This window comes from Ranitomeya imitator, chromosome 2, assembly GCF_032444005.1.
Source record: "Ranitomeya imitator isolate aRanImi1 chromosome 2, aRanImi1.pri, whole genome shotgun sequence".
NCBI classification, from domain to species: Eukaryota; Metazoa; Chordata; class Amphibia; order Anura; family Dendrobatidae; genus Ranitomeya; species Ranitomeya imitator.
This window is the reverse complement of record NC_091283.1, coordinates 133662400-133689014: the sequence shown is the minus strand read 5'-3', so window position 1 is coordinate 133689014 and position 26615 is coordinate 133662400. Positions and strand designations below refer to the sequence as shown.

The 26615-nt window shown below is 46.1% G+C and overlaps 1 protein-coding gene across 2 annotated transcripts in view; it reads right to left on the bottom strand.

Annotated features, from left to right (window-relative positions):
* Positions 1–26615, bottom strand: part of ZMYM3 (zinc finger MYM-type containing 3) — a 102485-nt gene that overhangs the window by 4390 nt on the left and 71480 nt on the right. For both annotated transcript variants that reach the window (XM_069747277.1, XM_069747275.1), the window contains exons 16-23: positions 26325–26440; positions 26046–26217; positions 9914–10060; positions 9718–9818; positions 9451–9625; positions 8762–8913; positions 1572–1686; positions 1176–1430 (exon numbers count right to left, since the gene is read on the bottom strand). In XM_069747277.1, the coding sequence (XP_069603378.1) occupies positions 1176–1430; positions 1572–1686; positions 8762–8913; positions 9451–9625; positions 9718–9818; positions 9914–10060; positions 26046–26217; positions 26325–26440 (1233 nt within the window). The remainder of the gene's footprint in view (positions 1–1175; positions 1431–1571; positions 1687–8761; positions 8914–9450; positions 9626–9717; positions 9819–9913; positions 10061–26045; positions 26218–26324; positions 26441–26615) is intronic.

Sequence of the window (26615 nt, the reverse complement as noted above, 5' to 3'; positions counted from 1 at the left end):
TGGACATAGTCTAATTTCAAAAGAGAAGTAACCATGGCTAAGCCTTGCTGTAGAATCTGTGGCATGAAATGGTCTTCCACAACCTCACTTTTGTAGCAGACTTTCTTGGTTCCTCACCCAATTTAAAGCCTCCTACACAGCCATTTCTGTTTCAGTTAGTTAATTCAACCTACATATGAAAATGATCATTATCACTTGCTTGGTATATTTGGTTATAATAATGATAATTTTATTTCTATAGCACAAACATATTCTGCAGCACTTCACAATTAAGCAGGGACATGTACAGACAATAAAGACATTAGAGTAACACAGTTCATCAGTTACAGGAGGAGTGAGGGTCCTGCTCACAAGAAACGGTAATCAATCTTCAAGAAAATGGGGAGGGGGACACACTAGGTATAAAGTGCTCGTCCTTGTACGGTCCAGCCATCATTATAATAAATAGGGGTTATGGTATAACGCTGCGTGATCCGGTCACTAGCCAGGATCTGTCTAGGTACAGTTACCAAGTGCTACTGGGCGCATGGAGGACGTGGAGACCGATGAAGAGGAGGGACCAGATCAGGAGGAACATTTACAAAGAGGGAACAGGGAAGAGTTAGGTTAGTAAGTAGTGATGAGCGAATATACTCGTTACTCGAGATTTCCCCGAGCACGCTCGGGTGTCCTCCGAGTATTTTTTAGTGCTCGGAGATTTAGTTTTCATTGCCGGGAAATCTCGAGTAACGAGTATATTCGCTCATCACTATTAGTAAGGTGATAGGGATAGGTCTGTCTAAAGAGATGTTTTTCAAGCATGACTGACTGTAACCCTACAAACTCTGACTTTGTCCAAACAGTACCAAGAAGTGAGGCAGTGTTGAAGACAAAGGGCAGTCTCATCAAATATTCATTTAATCTAGATTTTTCTTTCATTCCCTCAATTTGCATTTTGTTAATTGCTAAAATAAACTATTAACTCTCCTATTTTTGAAAATATTTTTACTTTGCAGCATTTTTTTCCACACCTGCCTAACACAATTGCACTGTATATGGTATATATAGAAACAAACACACAGACACGCACGCACGACCCCAGACACGCACGCACGACCCCAGACACACAAGCTATTCAAATAAAAAATATATCCACCAGCCTATGTAATTGTGAAGCCCAGGTGAACCCAACATACCTCTGCCCTTCTTCTGTTTTGTAGGAGGATAGTATCGGATGCTCACTACTTTGGCAGGTCCTCTGCTGGTTGTGCACTTGCGGGAATGTCTAACAAGATTGGTAAAGGACAGCTGCATATGCTCCTCTGCGGTACGCAGGCCAAAGAATTTGGTATTAAAAAACATAAGTGTGTTCAGGAGGACGTAGGGGGAGTACACACCCAGTTGTTTACAGTCCCACAGATGTTCTTCTTCCACTCGAGAGAATATCAACCCTGAAATTGGCCACATGTCAGGTATAAGCCTCTGATCTGTATAACCCAGCACAGATTTTATCTGACTCCCCCTCCCCGAAACTACACACAAGCTGTGTGCCAGGTAGAACGATTACTGATGTCTTAAGCCCCATTACTTACTACTGGGTGTCAGCTTGTGATGCCACGAAGTCAAAATCTTATTTAGTTCTTGAACGAAGGTCAGGTAATAAAGGTCAGTGAAAATGTTCACCATCCGGCTATTTTCAAGGAGGTACTGCAGAAAAAAAAAATGTATTTTTTAATATCAAATTATTCCATCACAGTTAGGTTATGCATGTGCCAAAAGATTCATAATTCTTATGGTCTCTTGATGTTCAGTGAGAACAAAAATATACAGAACAGTATACTTCGTTATTGGCCAGATGTCGGTATGTCAGGATTTGTCTGAGTGTGTACACGGCCACCGCATCCTCTGTGTTTAAAATGATGATAATCTCCATCATCGTAAAGAAATATGTGCAATCAGACAGATTATTCTTAACCCCTTAGTGACAGAGCCAATTTGGTACTTAATGACCAGGCCAATTTTTGCAATTCTGACCACTGTCACTTTATGAGGTTATAACTCTGGAACGCTTCAACGGATCCCGCTGATTCAGAGACTGTTTTTTCGTGACATATTGTATTTCATGTTAGTGGTAACATTTCTTCGATATTACTTGCGATTATTTATGAAAAAAACGGAAATATGACGAAAATTTTCAAACTTTGTATTTTTATGCCCTTAAACCAGAGAGATATGTCACGAAAAATAGTTAATAAATAACATTTCCCACATGTCTACTTTACATCAGCACAATTTTGGAAACAAAATTTTTTTTTGTTAGGGAGTTATAAGGGTTAAAAGTTGACCAGCAATTTCTCATTTTTACAACACCATTTTTTTTAGGGACCACATCACATTTGAACTCATTTTGAGGGGTCTATATGATAGAAAATACCCAAGTGTGACACCATTCTAAAAACTACACCCCTCAAGGTTCTCAAAACCACATTCAAGAAGTTTATTAACCCTTTACGTGCTTCACAGGAACTGAAACAATGTGGAAGGAAAAAATGAACATTTAACTTTTTTTTGCAAACATCTTAATTCAGAACCATTTTTTTTATTTTCACAAGTGTAAAAACAGAAATGTAACCATAAATTTTGTTATGCAATTTCTCCTGAATACGCCAATACCCCATATGTGGGGGTAAACCACTGTTTGGGCGCACCGCAGAACTTAGAAGTGAAGGAGCGCCATTTGACTTTTTCAATGCAGAATTGGCTGGAATTGAGATCGGACGCCATGTCACGTTTAGAGAGCCCCTGATGTGCCTAAACAGTGGAAACTCCCCACAAGTGACACCATTTTGGAAACTAGACCCCTTAAGGAACTTATCTAGATGTGTGGTGAGCACTTTGAACCCCCAAGTGCTTCACAGAAGTTTATAACGTAGAGCCGTGAAAATAAAGAATCGCTTTTGTTTACACAAAAATGATCTTTTCGCCCACAAATTTTTATTTTCACAAGGGTAACAGGAGAAATTAGACCACTAAAGTTGTGCAATTTCTCCTGAGTACGTCGATACCCAATATGTGGGGGTAAACCACTGTTTGGGCGCACCGCAGAGCTTGGAAGAGAAAGAGTGCCGTTTTACTTTTTCAATGTAGAATTGGCTGGAATTGAGATCGGACGCCATGTCGCGTTTGGAGAGCCCCTGATGTGCCTAAACAGTAGAAATCCCCCACAAGTGACCCCATTTTGGAAACTAGACCCCCCATGGAACTTATCTAGATGTGTGGTGAGAACCTTGAATGCCCAAGTGCTTCACAGAAGTTTATAATGCAGAGTCGTGAAAATAAAAAATATTTTCTTTTTCCACAAAAAAGATGTTTTAGCCCCCAAGTTTTTATTTTCACAAGGGTAACAAGAAAAATTGGACCCCAAAAGTTGTTGTCCAATTTGTCCTGAGTATGCTGGTACCTCATATGTGGGGGTAAACCACTGTTTGGGCGCACGGCAGAGCTCGGAAGGGAAGGAGCGCCTTTTTGGAATGCAGACTTTGATAGAATGGTCTGTGGGCATTATGTTGCGATTGCAGAGCCCCTGATGTACCTAAACTGTAGTAACCCCCCACAAGTGACCCCATTTTGGAAACTAGACCCCCCAAGGAACTTATCTAGATGTGTGGTGAGAACTTTGAATGCCCAAGTGCTTCACAGAAGTTTAGAATGCAGAGTCGTGAAAATAAAACATAATTTTTTTTTCACAAAAAAGATATTGTAGCCCCCAAGATTTTATTTTCACAAGGGTAACAGGAGAAATTGGACCACTAAAGTTGTTGTCCAATTTATCCTGAGTACGCTGATGCCCCATATGTGGGGGTAAACCACTGTTTGGGCGCACGGCAGAGCTCGGAAGGGAAGGAGCGCCGTTTTGGAATGCAGACTTAGATAGAATGGTCTGTGGGCGTTATGTTGCGTTTGCAGAGCCCCTGATGTACCTAAACAGTAGTAACCCCCCACAAGTGACCCCGTTTTGGAAACTAGACCCCCCAAGGAACTTATATAGATGTGTGGTGAGAACTTTGAATGCCCAAGTGCTTCACAGAAGTTTATAATGCAGAGTCATAAAAAAAAAAATATATATATATATATATATTTTTCCACAAAAAAGATTTTGTAGCCCCCAAGTTTTTATTTTCACAAGGGTAACAAGAGAAATTGGACCCCAGAAGTTGTTGTCCAATTTATCCCGAGTACGCTGATGCCCCATATGTGGGGGTAACCCACTGTTTGGGCGCACGGCAGAGCTCAGAAGGGAGCCTCTTGCTGCTAAGATTCGGCAGTCGGATGGGGTCCCTGGGTTTAGGTATGGCAAAGTAGAGGAAAAAATAGCGTTATATGCGGATGATGTTTTGCTGTTCCTGGAGGATCCAGACAATTCACTAAGAGGGGCCGTTGAAATTGTTGAGAGATTTGGTACTGTGTCGGGACTAACAATTAATTGGGATAAGACGGTTCTTTTTAGAGTGGATGACGTAGGAGAGAATGTGAGTGAGGATGTTGGGGATGAGAGGCTGAAGGTGGTTTCCCAATTTAAATATCTTGGAATATGGATTTCGGTGCCGGTGGCGGAGTTTCTGCAAAGAAATTTGACTCCTGTTATGGGGGTACTCAAGGCAAAGGTAGACGCCTGGAATAAGCTACATCTATCGGTCGTCGGTAGGGTAAACCTTATTAAAATGGTCCTTATGCCCAAAATTCTTTATGTTCTGCATAACGCACCAATTTGGATCCCTCGGGGGAAGTTCAGGCAGATTAATGCCCTCTTTAGAAGTTTGATATGGGGTAGACAATATCCACGTATTAGCTTGGAGACGCTTCAACGACCCAAGGAAGATGGTGGTTTGGCTTTGCCCAACCCGGAAATATACTTCCTTGCGGCCCAGAGCCAGCATTTGAAGGGCTGGGCGCGAGGGGCGTCATCCAGTGCAGTACAACAGCTATTGGAAGAGGTGACGGACCGACGACCGATGGCCAGGTGTTTGGAGGATGGCTCATTGGGCGCGCTGGGGAAAATATACCCAACCCTGTTCCTGATTCGTAAATTATGGAATAGATTAAGGCAGATTCGTGGGGTTACAGGGTTGACTAAATTCACACCGATATGGTCTAACCACAACTTAAAGGATTTTGAGGCCCTGGGAGGATTGATGGAATGGCAGAATAAGGGAATTTGCTTTGTTCACCAGATAATCCAGCAGCAGGAGCTGAAGTCCTTTTCCCAATTGCAGGAAGAATTTGGTTTGCGATCCACAGGGGAATATCAGTATGCGCAGATGAGACATGCCTTTAGAGCTCAGAATAAGAAGGCTGATATCAGGGTTCAAGATGATATAGTGTTGGAGTATGTGTGTGGTGAGGGTACTACAAGGGGAGTTATTTCCACTCTGTATAAGGACCTTATGCACACATTTCTGCTAGATTTCCCTATAAAGGCGAGAGCTAAGTGGGAGAGAGAAGTGGGGCCGATGGAAAATGAAACCTGGGAATCGGTGATGGAGTGGGTTCCGCGACTATCCTTGAGTGAACCATATAGGCTCTCGCAGCTATACATTTTGCATAGGGTATATAAATCTCCGGAAGTGTTATACAAAGCGGGATTGCGTGCCAATTCTGGGTGTCCGAGGTGTGCGAGTGAGAAGGCAGGAATATATCACATGATGTGGACGTGTCCGAGACTGGCTGCCTTTTGGGTGGTGGTTTTGAGCCGAGTTGAAGCAGCGTATAAGTGCAGAGTTGTCAGAGACCCGATAGTATGTGTGCTGGGATATGTGGAAGAAATTGGAGTTGACAATACTTGGAAGATTGCAATTGCTAGGCTACTCTACATGGCCAGGAAAGTAATAGCACGAAATTGGATAAACGCGGAACCACCTGTGAGAAGGGAATTTCTCCAATATGTTCAACATGGTCTAAAATTGGAAAAGGGGGTGTACAGTAAAAGGGGGAAAATAGAACTCTTTAATAAAATATGGTCTCCTTGGCTTGATTTGGATTGAGGAGTATAGGCGTCGTGTTTCCTAAGACCTGGAAGAGGATAAATTACAAGAGGCAGATAATGCCTCGGTGGGGTGGAGATTGAGACTGAGCTGTCTTATGGGGGAGGGGGGTAGTTGGGGTAATGTTGGGGTTTATTAAAGTAAGAAAATGTGTATCTGATATAATGCAATGTAAATGGCATTCTGTTGTTCTCCTTTTTTTTTTTATATATTGTTAATAAAAATCTATTTAAATTAAAAAAAAAAAAGAGCTCAGAAGGGAGGGAGCACCATTTGACTTTTTGAGCGCAAAATTGGCTGTCGTGTTTGGAGACCCCCTGATGTACCTAAACAGTGGAAACCCCCCAATTCTAGCTCCAACCCTAACCCCAACACACCCCTAACCCTAATCCCAACCTGATCCATAATCCTAATCACTAACCCTAACCATAATCACAACCCTTACCCCAAAACAACCCTAATGTCAACCCTAACCATAACCCTAATCAAAACCCGAAATCCAACACACCCCTAATCCTAATCTCAACCCTAACCTCAAACCTAACGCTAATCCCAATACACCCCTAATCACAACCCTAACCTTAACCCTAATCCCAAGCGTAACCCTAATGCCAACCCTAACCCTAATACCAACCCTAATCCAAACCCTAACCCTAATCCCAACTCTAACCCTAACTTTAGCCGCAACCCTAGCCCTAACTTTAGCCCCAACCCTAACCCTAAGGCTACCTTCACACTTGCGTCATTTGGCATTCCGTCGCAATCCGTCGTTTTGGACAAGAAACGGATCCTGCAAATGTGCCCGCAGGATGCGTTTTTTGCCCATAGACTTGTATTGCCGACGGATCGTGACGGATGGCCACACGTCGCGTCAGTCGTGCACTGATTCAGTTGTGTTTTGGCAGACCGTCGGCACAAAAAAAGTTCAATGAAACGTTTTTTTGTACGTCGCATCCGCCATTTCTGACCGCGCATGCGTGGCCGTAACTCCGCCCCCTCCTCCCCAGGACATAGATTGGGCAGCGGATGCGTTGAAAAACTACAGCTGCTGCCCACGTTGTGCACAATTTTCACAACGTGCGTCGGTATGTCGGGCCGACGCATTGCGACGGCCCCGTACCGACGTAAGTGTGAAAGAAGCCTAACCCTAAATTTAGCCCCAACCCTAACCCTAAATTTAGCCCCAACCCTAACCCTAAATTTAGCCCCAACCCTAGCCCTAACCCTACCTCTAACCCTAACCCTACCCCTAATTTTAGCCCCAACTGCTGTTCTCCTGCAGGCCGGCAGATGGAGACAGATGGTGGGCGCACTGCGCATGCGCCCGCCATTTTCTTCTGCTGGCGGCCAGGAGGAGCAGCAGGAGGATCCAGGGACACAGGTGAGTATGATAGGGTCCCCGAATCCCCCTATTTCTCTGTCCTCTGATGTGCGATCACATCAGAGGACAGAGAATTACACTTTACTTTTTTTTTTTGCGGTCGCCGGTAAACAGTTAATTACCGGCGATCGCAAAACAGGGGTCGGTAAAACCGACCCCGATCATGCTCTTTGGGGTCTCGGCTACCCCCGGCAGCCGAGACCCCAAAGATTCTCGCGGGGCCGGCCGGCGGGCGCACTGCGCCCGCCATTTTGAAGATGGCGGCGCCCACCGGGAGCCACGAGGAGCACCGGGGGAGACAGATAAGTATTGGGGGGCTACCTGGGACCTTTTTTTCTCTGTCCTCCGATGTGCGATCACATCGGAGGACAGAGAAATTAAAAAGAGATCGCGGTTTTTTTTGCGATCGCCGGTAAATGGTTAATTACCGGCGATCGCAAATGCGGGGTGGGTAAAAAAAACCCCCGAATCATGTTCTCTGGGGTCTCGGCTACCCCCGGCAGCCGAGACCCCAGAGAAAATCCGACTCTGGGGGGCGCTATTCACTTTTTCCACAGCGCCGTTAATTAACGGCGCTGTGGTTTAAGTACCCTTAGCGGCCGCCGTTAAAAGGCGTATCGGCGGTCGCTAAGGGGTTAAATTTGTCACAATGAAAAATCTCCAGCCGATAAGTTATCAATTGGAAGAGATTGATTCCTATTGTAACACTGCTGTGACTAAACACCCTGGGCCTGATCGCTTTCACACCAGAGTTTGGGCATAAAGACATTTAAAAGTCATAAAATTAAGGCGCAGCTCAAAGTTGTGCCAATATTTTGCGACTTTTTACATTTTCACATCAGTTTTTCCCAGCTTCATCAAAATGGGCAGAACATTTTTATTAGTGATGAGCGAATATACTCGTTACTCGAGATTTCTCGAGCATGCTCGGGGGTCCTACGAGTATTTTTTAGTGCTCGGAGATTTAGTTTTTATTGCCGCAGCTGAAGGTTTTACATCTGTTAGCCAGCATAAGTACATGTGGGGGTTGCCTGGTTGCTACGGAATCCCCACATGTACTTATGCTGGCTAACAGATATAAATCATTCAGTTGCGGCAAGAAAAACTAAATCTCCGAGCACTAAAAAATACTCGGGAGAAATCTTGAATAACGAGTATATTCGCTCATCACTAATTTTTATATGTCCTCTATTAAGTAAGGGTTGTCCAAACTAAGAAACTTTTGACACAAGTGTGGGACCTAATGTACTGTAGACATTTTCAAATATATTTCAATTACTTACTGCAAATGTTGATTGTTGGCCCAGCATAAAAATTATACAATAAAGAATCTAAAAAAAAAAAATAAGCAAAATCTCACCTGTTGGATTCCCAGGCACAAGTAGTAGATGCTGTCTGGCTCATACCGTTCACCATTTGGTCGTGTTATCTCTTTCACAAATTGTGCTAAACCATAGTTAAGTTCTGCTGCTGTACAGGCTAAAATGTCCTCCTTTATGCGCATAGGTTTAGCTACACAAAAGAAATATAAAATACAATACATAAAAACGCCAGGGCTAAGCAAAATCAATCAATACTTGGCTATCACATTTTACTTCCATTCAGCGGTCGCTAATAAATGAATGAAGCTAGTCTGTCGCTCACTGCATTCAGCTAGCCCTTGTGGAACTTGCAGTCACATACCACTCCTGCCATGTAAGAAAAAGCATACAGCAAACGATGGGACGGCAACTGCTGTGTGCATCAATCTCTGATACCATGAAGCTAGGAGCATGTGAATACATCTAGGAAGGTGGGATAGGATGGCGTACACAATACTGCGACTGATTAGGAAGGTGGTGAGTCGAGTGGCTTGGACTTACTGTGATTATAGAAGGAAAAGAAACAGGGAACTTGCTGGTTAAAAGAGGATATGACACTATTGTAACCTTGAGGGATTGGGGATAATGCCTTCTACAGCAATGCAAAAAACAAGGGGAGAATAAACATTTTCTGGGTTTAAGCTAAACAGAATAAATTAATATAATATGAAGATTGTTTTCTACTTACGGCCAAAACGTATTTCCTCTCCTTTGCTGGGCTCACCCCCTTCATACTTTCGTTGCACCCAACTTTTCCAAGCATTTACGCCATAACTAAAACTGAGGTTTGTGCTGCTTCGCTGGCTGAGAATGGAGTCCCGAGAGCTGCTCTCTTTCTCTGATAAGAGCATGCGCTTTGGACCCTAGATAGAGCGATGTGTAAATGAGTAATTATTTTACATATGTAAGTTACCAATTCACAGGACAATCCGTTTTTCTTTGAAATAAAAGGCACCTTTCTTATAACTCGAGAAGCATCTTGTTCTGAAGCGTTGTCAGAGCTCACTAAACCGCAATCCAGCAGGAAATCCACACTCTGATTTATATCTGCAGGATCTGCACAGGAGCCGAACAGAAAGAAAGCAAATAATTTATATAAAAACCTAACAGTGTGCAATAACCTACTAATACCAATAGTAATGAAAAATTACTTTTTGGGAAGTCAGCCTCCAAGTCCTGCCCAGGTTCTTGTAGGACATTCGCCATTTTGACAGCCATTGCCAGTACATCATCTCGTGTGGGCCCAAAGATATCGCAGTCTTCCAAAAGACCCTCAGCGCTCTGGTCACTAGAGAGCTCTGTAGAAGACCATAGCTATGTTAGTAGGTGACAGTTTTCTCTACACGGTACCAATTAAAATTTTGGACACACCTGTTCATGCAATGGTTTACTTTGTTCATATTGGAATGTGCACATGGTAAATTCAGACTGAAAGCAGCAAAACCACAAAAGAGCACATATAGGCAGGAACAAGGTATAAAAAAAACACATGTGAAACAAACCAGAATCAATATTAAGTCTTAGATTCCTCAGAGTTCCCCTATTTTACACTTTATACACCCTTGGCATTCTGTCCAGCAACTTCATCCAGTAGTCACCTGGAATTGCTCTCAAAGAACAGGTATGGACCGGCCTTTGGTAGAGTGTTTGCAACCATCAGATGTGTTCTGCAGAGTCATTGTTGGTACACAGTCAAATACAGTGCTGAGCCCCATTACACAACTGTTTGAAACAAAAATATCGCAAAAAACATTCAACTGAGAAAAGAGAAAACAGGATTTTTGGTTGCTTACCGTAAAATCTGTTTCTTGGAGCCTCCATTGGGGGACACAGGAACCATGGGTGTATGCTGCTGCCACTAGGAGGCTGACACTATGCAAATAAAAAAATTAGCTCCTCCTCTGCAGTGTACACCCCACCGACTGGCATTATACTCTTCAGTTAGTGAGAAAGCAGTAGGAGAAAAGTAACAGGGTTGAAAAACCATAACCACAAACTTGAGAACTGTAAACGTGAGAACAGTCATAGAACATATAACAAAAACATTGGGAGGGAGCTGTGTCCCCCAATGGAGGCTCCAAGAAACAGATTTTACGGTAAGCAACCAAAAATCCTGTTTTCTTTATCGCCTCTCATTGGGGGACACAGGAACCATGGGACGTCCCAAAGCAGTCCCAAGGGCGGGAAAAACAGACTTCCATCAGGTCAGAGGACTCACCACTGCCGGCTGCAAGATCCTTCTGCCTAGGCTGGCGTCCGCCGAAGCGTAGGTATGGACCTTGTAAAATTTGGCGAACATGTGGATGGAAGACCAGGTTGCCGCTTTGCAAAGCTGTAGGGCGGAAGCCCTGTGGTGCACCGCCCAGGAGGCGCCGACTGCCCGGGCGGAGCGAGCCTTGATCCCAGAGGGAGGCACTCTGTTCTTGACCAGGTAAGCCTCCAGAATAGCCGTTCTGATCCAGCGAGCGATAGTCGCCTTAGAAGCCGGCTGGTCTCTGCGCGAGCCATCAGGAATGACGAAAAGAGAATCCGTCTTCCGGAAAGTGGACGTTCTATCCAGATAGATCTTCACTGCCCTGACAAGGTCCAGCTTGTTCAACGATCGCTCCAGAAGATGAGTCGGAGCTGGACAAAAGGAAGGTAGAACGATGTCCTCGTTGAGGTGGAATGTGGAAACCACCTTAGGAAGAAAGGAAGGCGGAGGCCTGAGGACCACCTTGTCCTGGTGGATAATCAAGAAAGGAGGACGGCAAGAGAGAGCCGCCAACACGGAGACGCGGCGGATAGAAGTGATGGCCACAAGAAAGGCCACCTTCCAAGACAGAACTGATAGGGAAACCTCCCTCAGAAGTTCAAAGGGGGGAACCCTCAGAACGTCCAGTACCAGGTTTAAATCCCATGAATCCACAGGGGCCCTGTACGGAGGGACTGCGTGGGCTACTCCTTGAAGGAAGGTCTTAACCTGTGGTCTGGAAGCTAAAGTCTTTTGAAAAAGGATGGAAAGCACAGAAACCTGGCCCTTTAGGGAACTAAGAGCATGGTCCGAATCCAGTCCTGCCTGAAGGAAAACCAAGATGGAAGGCAGGGAAAAGGACATAGGTGAAACGCGGTTGGACTCACACCAACGGAAGTAAGCCTTCCAGGCACAATAGTAGATCCTGGAAGACGAAGGCTTCCGAGCCTGAATCATGGTGAAAATCACCCGGGCCGAAAGGCCGGACGCTCTTAGAACTGCGGTCTCAACAGCCACGCCGATAAACTGAGCGACTGAGAATTCGGGTGGGAGATCGGACCCTGAGACAGCAGATCGGGCCAGACTGGAAGGCGCCAGGGAGCGTCCGCGAGAAGATTGACGAGTTCCGCGAACCAAGCTGTCCAAGGCCAATCCGGGGCGATTAGAATGACCGGCATCCCTTCTGCTTTGATCTTTTTCAGCAGTTTGGGAAGCAAGGGAAGGGGTGGGAACAGGTAGGGCAGCCCGAACTGTGACCAAGGAATGGCCAGAGCGTCGACGTCCACTGCGAGAGGATCGCGAGACCTGGAGACGAACCGCGGAATCTTCCTGTTCGTTCGAGACGCCGTGAGGTCCACGTCCGGAGTCCCCCATCGAAGACAAATCTGATGGAAGACCTCCGGACGTAAGGACCATTCCCCTGCTGCGAGACCCTCGCGGCTGAGGAAGTCGGCGGCCCAATTGTCCACGCCGGGGATATGCACCGCGGATATCACCGGAACCGTTGCCTCTGCCCAAAGGAGAATCCTGGATACCTCGGCCAAGGCGCTCCGAGTTCCCCCCTGATGGTTGACATATGCCACCACCGTGGCATTGTCCATCTGGATTCGGATAGGAAGGCCCCTGCGAATCCTTTCCCAGTGACGAAGGGACAGAAAAATGGCCCGGATCTCGAGGACATTGATCGGTACGGTTGACTCTTGCGCTGACCAGCGGCCCTGTACAGTCAGGTGGCGAAACACTGCACCCCAGCCGAGCAGGCTGGCATCCGTCGTCACCACTTGCCAGTGAACTGGAAGGAAGGACCTGCCCTGGGACATGAGAGACCGTTTGACTCGGGGGGAGAGTCGGATCGGGCGGTCCATGGGGAAGACAGACCTGTTCCACTGAGACAGGATGGCTTGCTGAAGAGGTCGAGAATGAAATTGGGCGAAGGGAATCGCTTCCAATGTTGCTACCATCCTCCCCAAAACCTTCATGGCCGATCGGAGGGAGGGAGGCTGAGGGCCCTGGAGCACGCGTACGTCCTGACGAAGAATGGATCTCTTGACTTCGGGGAGAAAGACCCTGGTCCGACGGGTGTCGAAGAGCATGCCCAGAAAGATGATGCGCTGAGAAGGAATAAGACAGGACTTCTTCCGGTTGACCAACCACCTGAAAACGGGCTAGGGTATCAACGATGGACAGGCTTTCGTGAGCCTGAGAAAAGTACGGAGCCTTGATGAGGATGTCGTCGAGGTATGGAAAAAGACCCAGACCTCTGACCCTCAAGATGGCCATCAGTGCCGCCATGATCTTCGTGAAGACTCTTGGGGCGGTATGCAAGACCGAACGGCAGGGCGACGAACTGAAAGTGTTCCTGGAGCACCGTAAAGCGCAGGAATCGGTGATGTCCTGGAAATATCGGAACATGGAGGTAGACATCCTGAACATCTATGGAACACAGAAATTCGTGAGCCTCCATGGAAGCGATTACCGAACGAAGGGATTCCATCCTGAAGTGCTTTAGACGGACTCTCCTGTTCAGTAATTTGAGATCCAGAATGGGACGCACTCTGCCGTCTTTTTTCGGTACTACAAAAAGGTTTGAGTAGAAATCTGTGAACCGTTCTTTTTCTTGGACGGGAACGATTACCCCGGCTTTGAGGAGAGACGCGATGGCTGCGAAGAAACCCGGAACTAGAGCGGAATCTCTTGGAGGTCGGGATTCGAAGAAACGATCCCGGGGTCGAGAAAGGAACTCTATCTTGTATCCCGAGGATACAACTTCCCTGACCCAAGCGTCCTCTACCGAGGAGATCCAGACGTCCCTGAAGAAGAGACGGCCGCCCAGCCTGGGAGGTGGCCTGGCTACTAGTCGAGTCATGCCGAGGAGGTCCTTCCAGTCCTGGACCTGGAGGATCTACCCTGGGAGTAGCGAGGAAGGAGTGGGCCTCAAGGATACCGTCTTCTCCTCTTGACGGCCTGTGGCCTCTGTTGCTGCTGGGAGAAGGAATTTGATGCCGCGAAGCGCCAAAAGGACCGAAAAGACCAAAATTGACGTCTAGGAGGAGGGCGTCGAGGCTAGGCCTGGGGAAGAAGGGAACTCGTACCCCCTGTAGCGTCCTTAATGAGTTGGTCTAGCTTAGAACCAAAGAGACGAGACCCCTGAAAAGGAAGGCTGGTAAGGGACTTTTTAGAAGACAAATCCGCCTGCCAGGCCTTAAGCCAAACGGTTCGGCGGATGGCAACCGCGTTGCTGGACGCCTGAGCCGCACAAGACGCGGCGTCCAGGGAGGCGGAGACCAGATATTCACCCGCGTGAGAAATCAGGTAGGCAAGTTCCGCCAGCTGTCCGGATTGAACCCCGTCCAGGATGCCCTGACGGAGCTGTTTGGCCCATTTGGAAATGGATTTTGAAACCCAAGTGAAAGCGAAGGCCGGGCAAAGACTAGCTGAGGCCGCCTCAAAGGCTGACTTCGCGAAAGATTCTATGACCCTATCGTTAGAATCTTTCAGCGATGCTCCGCTGGACAGTGGGAGAACCGTGTTGGTGGCCAGTCTGGAAACTGGAGGGTCCACTGAAGGAGAAGCAGTTCAATTAGCGGTGAGCTCCGAAGAGAAGGGATATAACACGCCAAGTCGCTTTCCTCTCTGAAAGCGTCTGGTCGGGTTCTCTCTTTCTCTAGCCGTAATCTCCTCGAATTCTGGGTGAGGAGCGAAAAACTTGGAAGGTGGTTTAGCCCGTCTAAACGAAACCGCCTGATCTGCGGGTTCCGTAGAGGACTCTTTGATGCCACAGGTTTGATTTATCGCTCCAATAAGATTCAGAACCATATCCCTCATGGTAGCGATTTGGTTCGAATCCAGCTCCGAAACATCCTCCGAGGGGACATCAGAGAACGCCTCGCCTGACTTAGGGGAGGAGGATCGGGAGGACGCCGACCGCAGAGGAGGACCGAGTGGCGAGATGGAACAAGAAGAGGACTCAGACCGGCGTTCCTGTCTGGACCTTTTGCGGCTAGCCGTGGATGGCTCGGACGGAATTTCCTGCGTCCCGCTGGCTACTGCGGGGGTCTGCAGGGGTAACCGATCCAGCACGGACACCAGGGTTTGAGACACCCGTGTTAAATCGGCCACCGATTGGGACAGAGAGGAGGCCCAGCCTGGGATGGGGGGGATCACTCTCGGGTGGATCGGCCGGGGGATCCTGGGCAGTGGGAACAAACGGGTTGCTGCAGGACTGACATATGCAAAGTACTTGACTAAGACAGATGAGGAAGAAGCAGGAGGACGAGAGCGGCCCCCTTTAAGAGGTAGACATTTTGAGAAGGTCCCTGAAGAAAATGCCGGCGGGTTAGGGGACAGTGGGGCAGAGGGGATGTCAGTCTGCAGTGCAGCTACTCACGGACCCGGTCCTGGAAGATGTTCCGCTTGCGGTGGGTCTCCGATGAAAGAAGGTGGAACTCCTGCCCTGAGGTGCTGTAGTCCTAGTGCGGTGGCGATGTGAGGGTCGCGCTGCGTGAGCACCTGCTCCTGAGGAGCGGTGAGGGCCCACAGACGTTGTCCCTGGAAGAAGGGGGCGGAGTCACCATAGAAGCGCCGGTGGGCAGGGCACGGAATGTCGGGCGGTCGGAATGTCGGGCGGGAAAAAGCCCGCCCGCAGAAGCGGTAGTAGAGGAGCGCGGGACCGGAAGTAGGCCCCGGCCTAAGCCGGGACCTAAAGTAGAGGCCGGCGCCGCCGGAGAAGGGAACCGCGGCGCCGGAGCAGTGCACCACAGGCACTGAGTAGAGCGGCAGCCTGCCAAGGCCGCCCGGGAAAGCGGAAGTGGCGGGGTCGCGGCGCCAGAAGTAGGCCCCGGCAGAAGCCGGGACCTAAATTAGAGGCTGGCGCCGCCGGAGAATCGTGGCGCCGGATCACCGCCGGAGAATCGCGGCGTCGGAGCGCCGCAGAAAGTAAGTGGCACGGCATCCTGCCAAGGATGCCGTGCAGACACAGGACACATTGTGGCCGCCGAGAAGTGAGACCGCAGGGGGGAGCGGCGCGGCAGCCTGCTAGGCTGAGACTCTATAAGGGAGACATTGTGGCTGTGCGGCCGCCAATGAAGGAGAGCTTAGGAGGAAAATGAGTTACAGCCCTTGTGGCTGTCCCTGGGATCCCTCTAAAATAAACGCCATGAGGGAGGACCGGGGGACATCTGGAGAAAAGATCCCGGGGGAATGGAGGGGAAATACTCACCTAAACATCCCACGCCGTTACTAACCTGAGGGGAATGAGACGTCCACGGAGCTGTGATGGACGTCCTCGTCTCCTCCGACCGACAGGCTCTGGTAGGCGAGTGGGTGGGGGACGGGGCCAGGACCGGACTTCTGAGCACGCTTGTGTGCTAGGATCTTGGTCCTGGAGAGGGATCTATGAGGATACGGGGTGGCAGTACACGCCGTACTCATAGTCCGCTTTGTGGGACTACAGGTGTGACTGCTCACCCTGTATCCCTTCCGAAAAAAACCTGAAAGAAAACGACGCACATTGAGGTAGATAAGGGTCTAATAAAAGACCCGTGTCCACCTCCTACTGACACTAAGCTAAACTGAAGAGTATAATGCCAGTCGGTGGGGTGTACACTGCAGAGGAGGAGCTAACTTTTTTATTTGCATAGTGTCAGCCTCCTAGTGGCAGCAGCATACACCCATGGTTCCTGTGTCCCCCAATGAGAGGCGATAAAGAAATGACAGTCCATCATTAACATATGAAGTTCAGTCAATCCGGAAAATTGCTAACACCAATAAGGCATTCTTAAGTGCAACAATAAAAAACAATCTCCAATGAAACTGGCTCTCATGAGGGCCACCCCAGGAAAGGAAGACCAAGAATGACCTGTGCTGCAGAGGATAAGTTCATCAGGATTACCAACCTCAAAAAAGCAAATGACAGCACTTCAGATAACAGCTGTCATAAAAGATGCACAGGCATTAAGTAGGAGACATCTCAACGTCAACTGTCCAGAGGAGACTACAGCAATTCGACCTTAAGCCCTTCACGACCTTGGGATTTTCCATGTTTGCTTTTTCGTTTTTTTGCTCCCCTTCTTCCCAGAACCATAACTTTTTTTTTCCAACAGTATGGCTATGTGAAGGCTTGTTTTTTTATGGATGAGTTATACTTTTGAACAACACCATTGGTTTTACCATATCGTGTACTGGAAAGCGGGAAAAAAATTCCTTCTCTACTCCCCTCTTATCTCCTCTTCACATAATCGCATACAAGATTTCTCTCGTGCATCCCCCCTACTCTGGAACCTTCTACCACAACATATCAAACTCTCACCTACCATCGAAACATTCAAAAAGAACCTGAAGACCAACCTCTTCCGGCAAGCCTACAAAATCAGTAACCACCGATCTACCAAACCGCTGCATGACCAGCTCTATCCTCACCTACTGTATCCTCACCCATCCCTTGTAGATTGTGAGCCCTTGCGGGCAGGGTCCTCTCTCCTCCTGTACCAGTTGTGACTTGTATTGTTCAAGATTATTGTACCTGTTTTTATTATCAAATATGAAAAACACAGATTTACCGCTCAGTGATATACATATACAATTTAATTCAAATATATATTCATGTATATTCAATACTTGAGGAAATATATCACAGCAGTGCTCTGTGTAAGGACGGTGACTACTACCACCAAGTGAACGAAAGTACCTCCGTCACACCCAATATGGAACACCAGGGATTACCCAAACCAGAGATAATTGCCAATATATATTTTTATTAATTTATAATCAAATGACAGTACATAAAATAATTTATAAAAGATATAAAACCAAATAGATTTGTGCGTACAGCAGAACTACTATATAAAATAGACTTAACACGCTCACCCAATATTGCACGATGTGTCCCAGTTCATAATATGTAAACAATATGTGTATAAAGTGCATAAATATACGTGTGTGAAAACCAAATAACCAACCTCATTTCCTCATACACTAAAATACACTCATAAAATATATAAAGAGGAATCTGCCAATATATAAAGTGTCAAGTGCAAAAAACCCACTGTAATGTGCTAATCTATGCTAATAAACTTCTCCTAATGAGCATTGAACTCAATGATGTGCAAATGAACAAATAGGACTAATTCAAATCATATGCCGGTATATACCTTATTGGGTGGCTGGGTCCTGCTGTAACGCACCCCGACGCGCGTTTCGGACAATTCTCCTTCGTCAGTGCTGTACGCACAAATCTATTTGGTTTTATATCTTTTATAAATTATTTTATGTACTGTCATTTGATTATAAATTAATAAAAATATATATTGGCAATTATCTCTGGTTTGGGTAATCCCTGGTGTTCCATATTGGGTGTGACGGAGGTACTTTCTGTTTTTATTATGTATACCCCTCCTCACATGTAAAGCGCCATGGAATAAATGGCGCTATAACAATAATAATAATAAACTACAGTAAAATTGCAAAAAAAAGTGCAATTCCTAATTTTTTTCCCCTTGTTCATGAAATGCTAAAATTGACCTGCTATTATGATTCTCCGGGTCATTAGGAGTTTGTAGATACAAAACATGTAAAGGTTCTTTGGAATTTTTTTTCCACATAAATAAAAAACGTTGTATATAAAACAAGCGCCATTTTCCAAGACCTGTAGCGTGTCTGTATTTCAGGATCTGGGTGTGGGCTTATTTTACCATTTTGAGGTAGAGACGATCTTTTGATCGACTGTTATTAGATTTTATTGCAATGCTGCAGTGACCTAAAAAAAAAAGTAATGGTGGCGGTTTAATTTTTTTTCTCGTTCGTTACACCATTTACCGATCTAATTATTTTTATAGTTTGATAGGTCGGGCATTTCTGAACTCAGCGATACCAAATGTGTATTTTTATTTTTTTATTGTATTATTTTGAACGAGGCGAAAGGGAGATGACTTTAACAGTTATACAGTATATATATATATATATATATATATATATATATATATATATATATATATATATATATACATATACATACACACACACACATATATACATATATTTTTTAAACTTTTTTTTCTTTACTTTTTACTGGCTTCAGAAGGAGACTAGAAGTCGTGATACTCCAATTGCCTATGCTACACACAGCAGGGCTCCAGAACTGATAATCTGCTAGGAATGCTGGCCACTGAACAGCACTCATAGCAGAACAGCAATGACAACCATAGGGGTCTCCTGCAGACCCCGGGCTGTCACGCCAACTCATCGGCACCCCTTGATCATGTGACATTGGTACCGATGGGCAGGATTAGAGATACACTTCTGGCGCAGCCATGTTGAATGCCACTGTCGGAGATTGGCAGCAGCATTTAACATGTCAACAGATGCCGGTGGATCGTGATTCCACATGCGGCTGTTAGGAGCACACGTCAGCTGATGCAATCTGTAGAAAATAAATAATTTTCCGCAAATATAACACTGGTAGAGAATGATTTTGGTGATGACGATGTAAGTACGGTTTTTTATTAACTTTATGGTGCTGAATAAGAATATGACTTTGGTTTTGTCAGATTGGCTCTAGTTTCTGACATTTAATAGTTAATTACACTGGAATTTTGACTTCTAAGGCTTTGTGCACACGTTCAGGAATTCATGCAGAAAATTCCTGAGAATTCCGGACATTTTCTGCATGAAATCCGCAAGAAAACGGCATGCGTTTTTGCCACGATTTTGACGCGTTTTTTCCGCGGTTTTGACGCGTTTTTTACCGCGGTTTTTTCCGGACACTTCCCAATGCATTTTGGAGTGGGAAATCCGCAGAAAAACCGCAAAAAGATAGAGCATGTCCGGATTTTGTGCGGTATGCGTTTTTTTTGCGGAAAAAAACGCATCATGTGCACAAAACATCCGGAATTCATTCTAAATGATGGGATGCTTATTGTATGCGTTTTTTTTGCGGTTTTACAGCGTTTTTATCGGGAAAAACCGCAAAAAAAAAAAACGCAAAAAAAACGCAACGTGTGAACACAGCCTTATAGTCGCTTTTATAGGATTGTAGGCGCAAACATTGAAATACAAACTAAATATATGGGATATTTCACAGTTAAGACACTGTCAAAGACTCAAAAGACAGACCAAAGGCTATTGCATTTGTTATCACAAACAAGTCGCATTGGGGAATGCATTATGGTTACGGATTAATTATATAAAAAATTTGAACCAATTCAGCAAAAGTAATGGGATTTTTTAATTCAACACACACATACAGTGTCATGTAAAAGTTTGGACACCCCTGGTCAAAATCACTGCAACTATGAACAGTTAAGCAAGTTGAAGATTAAACGTCAAAAGGTCTATAGTTTAAGATTACACATTTCCTTTGTATTTTAATATATATACAATATTACTAATATATATATATATATATATATATATATATATATATATATATATATATATATATAATCTCTATAATTGTCTAAGGGGTACTTCCGTCTGTCTGTCCTTCTGTCACGGTTATTGATGTCATGGCTGACGCGACCAATCAGCGACGGGCACAGTCCGATTAGTCCCTCCCCTACACTCACTGCCCGGCGCCCGCTCCAGAATCCCCTCCACTCACACTGGGGTTAATGGCAGCGGTAACGGCCCGCGGTGTAACGCACTCCGTTACCGCTGCTATTAACCCTGTGTGTCCCCAACTATTTACTATTGATGCTGCCTATGCAGCATCAATAGTAAAAATATGTCATGTTAAAAATAATTTAAAAAAAACAAAAAACCTGCTATACTCACCCTCCACCTCCTTTCTCGCTCCTCGCCACGCTCCCGGGACCGCTCCATTGCAAGCGGCAGCTTCCGGTCCCGTCCCAGGGCTGGTGTGCGACAAGGACCTGCCGTGACGTCACGGTCATGTGACCGCGACGTCATCATAGGTCCTGCTCACACCAGCCCTGGGACGGTACCGGAAGCTGCCGCTTGCAATGGAGCGGTCCTGGGAGCGTGGGGAGGAGCGAGAAAGGCGGCAGGTGGTAAGTATAGCAGGACTTCAACGGGCTATAGGTGAGTATATGTTTATTTATTTTTTTAAGTCTCTATACTAAGTGGCTCTGTGCTGGCCAATATACTACGTGGCTCTGCCATATACTATGTGGCTGGGCAACATACTACGTCGCTGGGCAATATACTACGTGGCTGGGCAATATACTACGTAGACATACAATCGGGCCACCATCTAGTGTGTATATATATATATATATATATATATATATATAATATACATACACACACACACAAACACACACACACACAGTCATCTTTTTACATAAAAAAAAGAAAAATGGGCTGATGGAAAAGTTTGGGCACCCTTGGAGATTTGTGCGCTCAGACCGAGTTTTCAGACCTTAATTAGCTGTCCAAGCTTTATAAAAAAAAAAACAGCCTCCACTAACCTGGTGCCAAAAAACAGTAGCCATGGGTTCATCTAAGCAGCTGCCTAGCACTCTGAAAATGTAAAAGGTGGAGGAGAAGCCTGTATGAAGATGGCAAAGCGTTTTTAAGTTGCCCTTTCCTCAGTTCGAAATGTAATTAAGAAATGTCAGGAACAGTGGAGATCAAGATAAGGTCTAGAAGATTGAGCAAAATCTCAGTGAGAGCTGTCCGTAGGATTACTAGAGGCAAATCAGAATGCCCACTTGACTGCAAGTGACCTTCAGAAAAATTTTGCAGACTCTGGAGTTGTGGAACTTTATTCTACTGTTCAGAGACACCTGCATTAATGAAAGAGTCATCAGAAGAAAACCTCTCCTACATCCTCATCATAAAATTCAGTGTCAGAAGTATGCAAAAGAACATCTAAAGAAGCCTGATACATTTTGGAAACAAGTCCTGTGGACCAATGAGGTTAAAATGGAACTCTTTTGCCACAAGATCAAAATGTATGTGTGGGAAAAAAAGGGCACAGAAATTCAGGAAAAGACCATCTCGCCAACCATTAAACATGGGGGTGGATCAATCATGATTTGGGGTGGTGTTGCAGTCAATTGTACGGGGAACATTTTACGGGTAGAGGGAAGAATCGATTCAATGAAATTTCATCAAATTCTTGATACAACCATAACACCATCTGTAAAAAAAAAAACCTGAAGTGAAAAATAGGATGGCTTCTACAAATGGATAATGATCCTGAACACCCATCAAAATCCACAACAGACGACCTCAAAAAGCGCAAACTGAAGGTTTTACAATGGCCCTCACAGTCTCGTGATCTGAGCATCATTGAAAATCTGTGGCTAGACCTCAAAATAGCAGTGCATGCAAGACGACCAGGAATCTCACAGAACTGGAAAAATGGATTAAAATACTTGTCTGGCAACAACAAAAAATTACAAGCTGTGATACCTGCAAAAGGGGGAGTTGCAAGGTACTAACCATGCAGGGTGCCCAAACGTTTGCATCCACCCATTTTCCTTTTTGTAATTTCTAAAATGTAAAAAACAATATTTTTTTCCCTAAAATATAAAGGAAATATGTCATCTTTAACTTTAGGCCTTTTAGAGATCATTTCATCTTCATCTTAGCTGTTCACAATGACAGTAATTTTGAAGAGCTGTGCCCAAACTTTTCTTGCCACAGTATACATGTATAATTATATATATGATAGGGAAGTGCTGCATTGTATGACATGGCCTCCACAATCGCCCCATCTCAATTCAATAAAGATGCTTTAGGATGAGTTGGACGCAGAGTGAAGGCAAAGCAACCATCAAGTGCTCAGTATCTCTTGGGACTCCTGCGGTTGGAAAGCCTCCAGGTGACACCTGAGGAAGCTGCTTCAGAGAATGCCAAAGAGGTGTAAAGCTGTTAAAGGGACACTGTCACCTGAATTTGGAGGGAACAATCTTCAGCCATGGAGGCGGGGTTTTTGGGTTTATGATTCACCCTTTCCTTACCCGCTGGCTGCATGCTGGCTGCAATATTGGATTGAAGTGAATTCTCTGTCCTCCACAGTACATGCCTGCACAAGGCAAGATTACCTTGCGCAGGCGTGTACTATGGAGGACAGAGAATAAACTTCAATCCAATATTGCAGCCAGCATGCAGCCAGCGGGTAAGGAAAGGGTGAATCAAAAACCCCAAAACCCCGCCTCCATGGCTGAAGATTGTTCCCTCCAAATTCAGGTGACAGTGTCCCTTTAAGAATGAACCGGGAGAATTGTGAGGAATCTATGTGTAAAGCACCGTTCCTTTTTTTTTTTCTTTTTTTTTTACTTCAGCGCTGGAGCCGTGCTACTTACGTAACAACCCTGCATCCAATATTATGTTCACTACCTGCCATCTTCAGCACCGCTCCAATCCTGCGGCGCCATCTAGTGACCGCCGCTTCTAACTGGCCAGAAGCTACATCATGTCACGCACGCACCCAGACTGGTTGGCGCGGGCGCCTGGGGGTGTGGCCCCACTGGACCACAGACCAAACTTCCCTGGAAGGGGCGTAACTAAGTAGCTTCCTAGGTGTTCGCTGGAGCCTCTGATGGTGAGGTCAGACTTGTGCAATAGGAAGCTACCAGGTGCCACTCCAGGGTGATGTCTGGCTGTGGCTGCTGATCCCACTAAGGAACGGAGCGGGCACGGCTGGCACTCTGGCTGACAGGCGGGCACGGCTGGGACACAGGCAGGCAGACGGGTACAACAGAGACACTGGCGGGCAGGCGGACACGGCTGGCTCTCTGGTAGGCAGGCAGGTACGGCTGGAACATAGGAAGAACCGGTAGGGACCGGTCTGCAGGCAGGTATGTGAAACAGGTTGGAACCTGTTCAGACAGGAGGACTAAGTAACAAGTAGAGAAAGACCGCAAGAGCGATTGCAGAGTGAAAGCACAAGAGCTAGAACCCAGAACAGAAACGCAGGAGGCCGAGTACGAGTAGAAGGTGGAACTAAGAGAAGAGAAGGAGAAGGCAGAGCCAAGGGCGGAGCCGCAAGAGGCGGAGCCAAGAGCGGAGACGCTGGAGGCGGAGCCAAGAGCGGAGACGCTGGAGGCGGAGCCAAGAGCGGAGACGCTGGAGGCGGAGCCAAGAGCGGAGACGCTGGAGGCGGAGCCAAGAGCGGAGACGCTGGAGGCGGAGCCAAGAGCGGAGACGCTGGAGGCGGAGCCAAGAGCGGAGACGCTGGAGGCGGAGCCAAGAGCGGAGACGGAGCCAAGTGTAGAAACACAGGAGGCGGAGCCAGATAGAACCGCAAAGAGCAGAGCCAGATAGAACCGCAAAGAGCGGAGCCACAGAGCAAAGCCAGAGAGTGCGAAGCAAGGTCTGAGTGCAGAGCCGCAAGAGTGCGGAGTGTAAGCAGACTGAGAACACAAGGAAAGACAAAGCAGGGAAGGAAGCCACAGACAAGGAGACCGAGAAAAGACAAAGTACAGACAAGGCAATGGAACAAGACACAGGGACAAAGACACAGGGACCAGGATATTCTGCCTCCTGGAGGGCGGACTACAAGATCAAGGCAATAGCACAGAGAAAAGCTCAGAGGGAATAACTCAGAGCAAGGCCAGGCAAACTCAGCAGCTAAACACTAGCTGAGCTAACACACTGCACAGGCCCAGAGCACAGGGTGGAGCTGCACTATATACAGGAGGCCTCTTGGTAATTGGTCAGGAACTGATTAGACAGATGCACCTGATACCTATAAGAACCAGAGAGTTCAGGCGCCGGCCCCCTATACACATAGCCATGAAGCATGCACAGAGCAGAGACACAGAACATGGAGCTGGCATTAAGCAGAAAGCACATCATGGCCTGGAGCAGTGGGTAAGATTGTGTGAGAGATGTGAGGCCATGCTGTGATGCCAGCAGAGTTGTTACACATCACAAGCTCTCAATGAAAGTCTAGAGCAATCTGGCAGTTCACAACCTGCTGGAGACCGACCAAAGCGGGCGGATAACAGCAGGAGACAGCAGCTGGTAAGTATAAGACTAGGAGCAGGGACCTTACACCTTAGCAACACCACTCCAGCACTGAAATAAAACCCTCCACTGGAGTGGTGCTTTAACAGACGCAGGCTTGTTTCCCATGGGTCTCTCTATTAATTTTAATGAGCTGTTCTCTTGCACTTTTGCTGCCTTTAGTCTGAATTTCCACATAACTTGTTCCCAGATAGACTTTAAGGGAATATGTCATCAAGTATTTAGTTTATAATTAATAATAATAATAATAATCTTTATTTTTATATAGCGCTAACATATTCCGCAGCGCTTTACAGTTTGCACACATTATCATCACTGTCCCCGATGGGGCTCACAATCTAGAATCCCTATCAGTATGTCTTTAGGTTTTATCAGCAGGAGATTATCACTAGAGGACTAGTAAACCTGCTACCAGGTAGTCCACCATATTCATGAGCTCTGTATAACCCTGCCCAACCCCAGACTGGCAGTTTTTATTTGTATACTGTACATGGACAAACAGCTACCAATCAGTGGTGTGGGCGGGGTTATACAGAGCTCAGCATTCAGAGAACTGCTAGATCTGCAGCAGATAAAATGATTTTATCAAAACTACAGCAAGTAGCCCAGTATGTGATACATCACTGGATTCGGGGTCTCTACCCCTACATTATTCTGCTCTTAGATGGCATAGCAAAAATCTGGTGACAGATTCCCTATAAAAGGGTTTAACACCAAGTCTGTTAGTCATTCTTTTTTTTTAGGATGGGGATAACTTACTGATTGCTGGGGACACAACGATTGGGCTGCCGCTGATCTAAGAAGTGGGGCTCTGAATGGAGTAGAGGCTGAGTATGCGGAACTTTCTCTATTCAATGAATATGGAACTGGCAGAGGTAGTTTCCTCGGCTCTCTCTGACAGTCACATGCAGAGCCCAAGTCTTTGGATCAGTGAGGGTCCCAGCGGTCAGACTTTCAGCATTCCATACAATAGCCCATAGGGATTGGGAACCCCATACAAACTTGGTATACACCCTTTAAAAGTGCATTTGGATTACTAACTTGAAAGCGTAAGCATTTCTTAATCACATTTCAGAAAAACTTAAGATCCACTTTTCCTCCACATGTGATCTTACCACACAAGTCAGAAGATTTGTCCAGCCCTTCAGCCTCCGCAATCATTTCCGCCATGGCCAGAATATCAGCTTCTAGTGGATTGGAAGGAATTTTCACTTTCAGTTCCTCAATGGTTTCCACAATTTTATCAGTATTTTCCAAAGTGGTAGGTAGCAGCAGGGGTACAGGCACCTAATGTAATAACAGTGGCAGGAAAATTGACAACACTATACAAATGTAAAGGGAGTAATGAGGGAAAGAAAGGAGGGAACAAGGGCAAGCGGAAGAAAACAACTCACCGGAACAGGCATCGAGAACGGAACAGGCACTTTTTGAGAATATAAATTCATAGGTACTGGCACAAATATGGGCACAGGGATAGGTAGAATTATAACCTGTGGCTTCCAATCCTCATCTACAGCAGAAAAAGAATAAACTGATGAACACACATCTAGATTCATGAAGGCGTTACCTTTAATTGAAATAGTGTAGTCTCATGGTAATAGTGAGACTACTGAAAAGTACTCCAGAGGCTCTTAGGTATTGTGGCCGGTAAGGAAATTGAAAGATTTCTCACTATTTAAATTTAA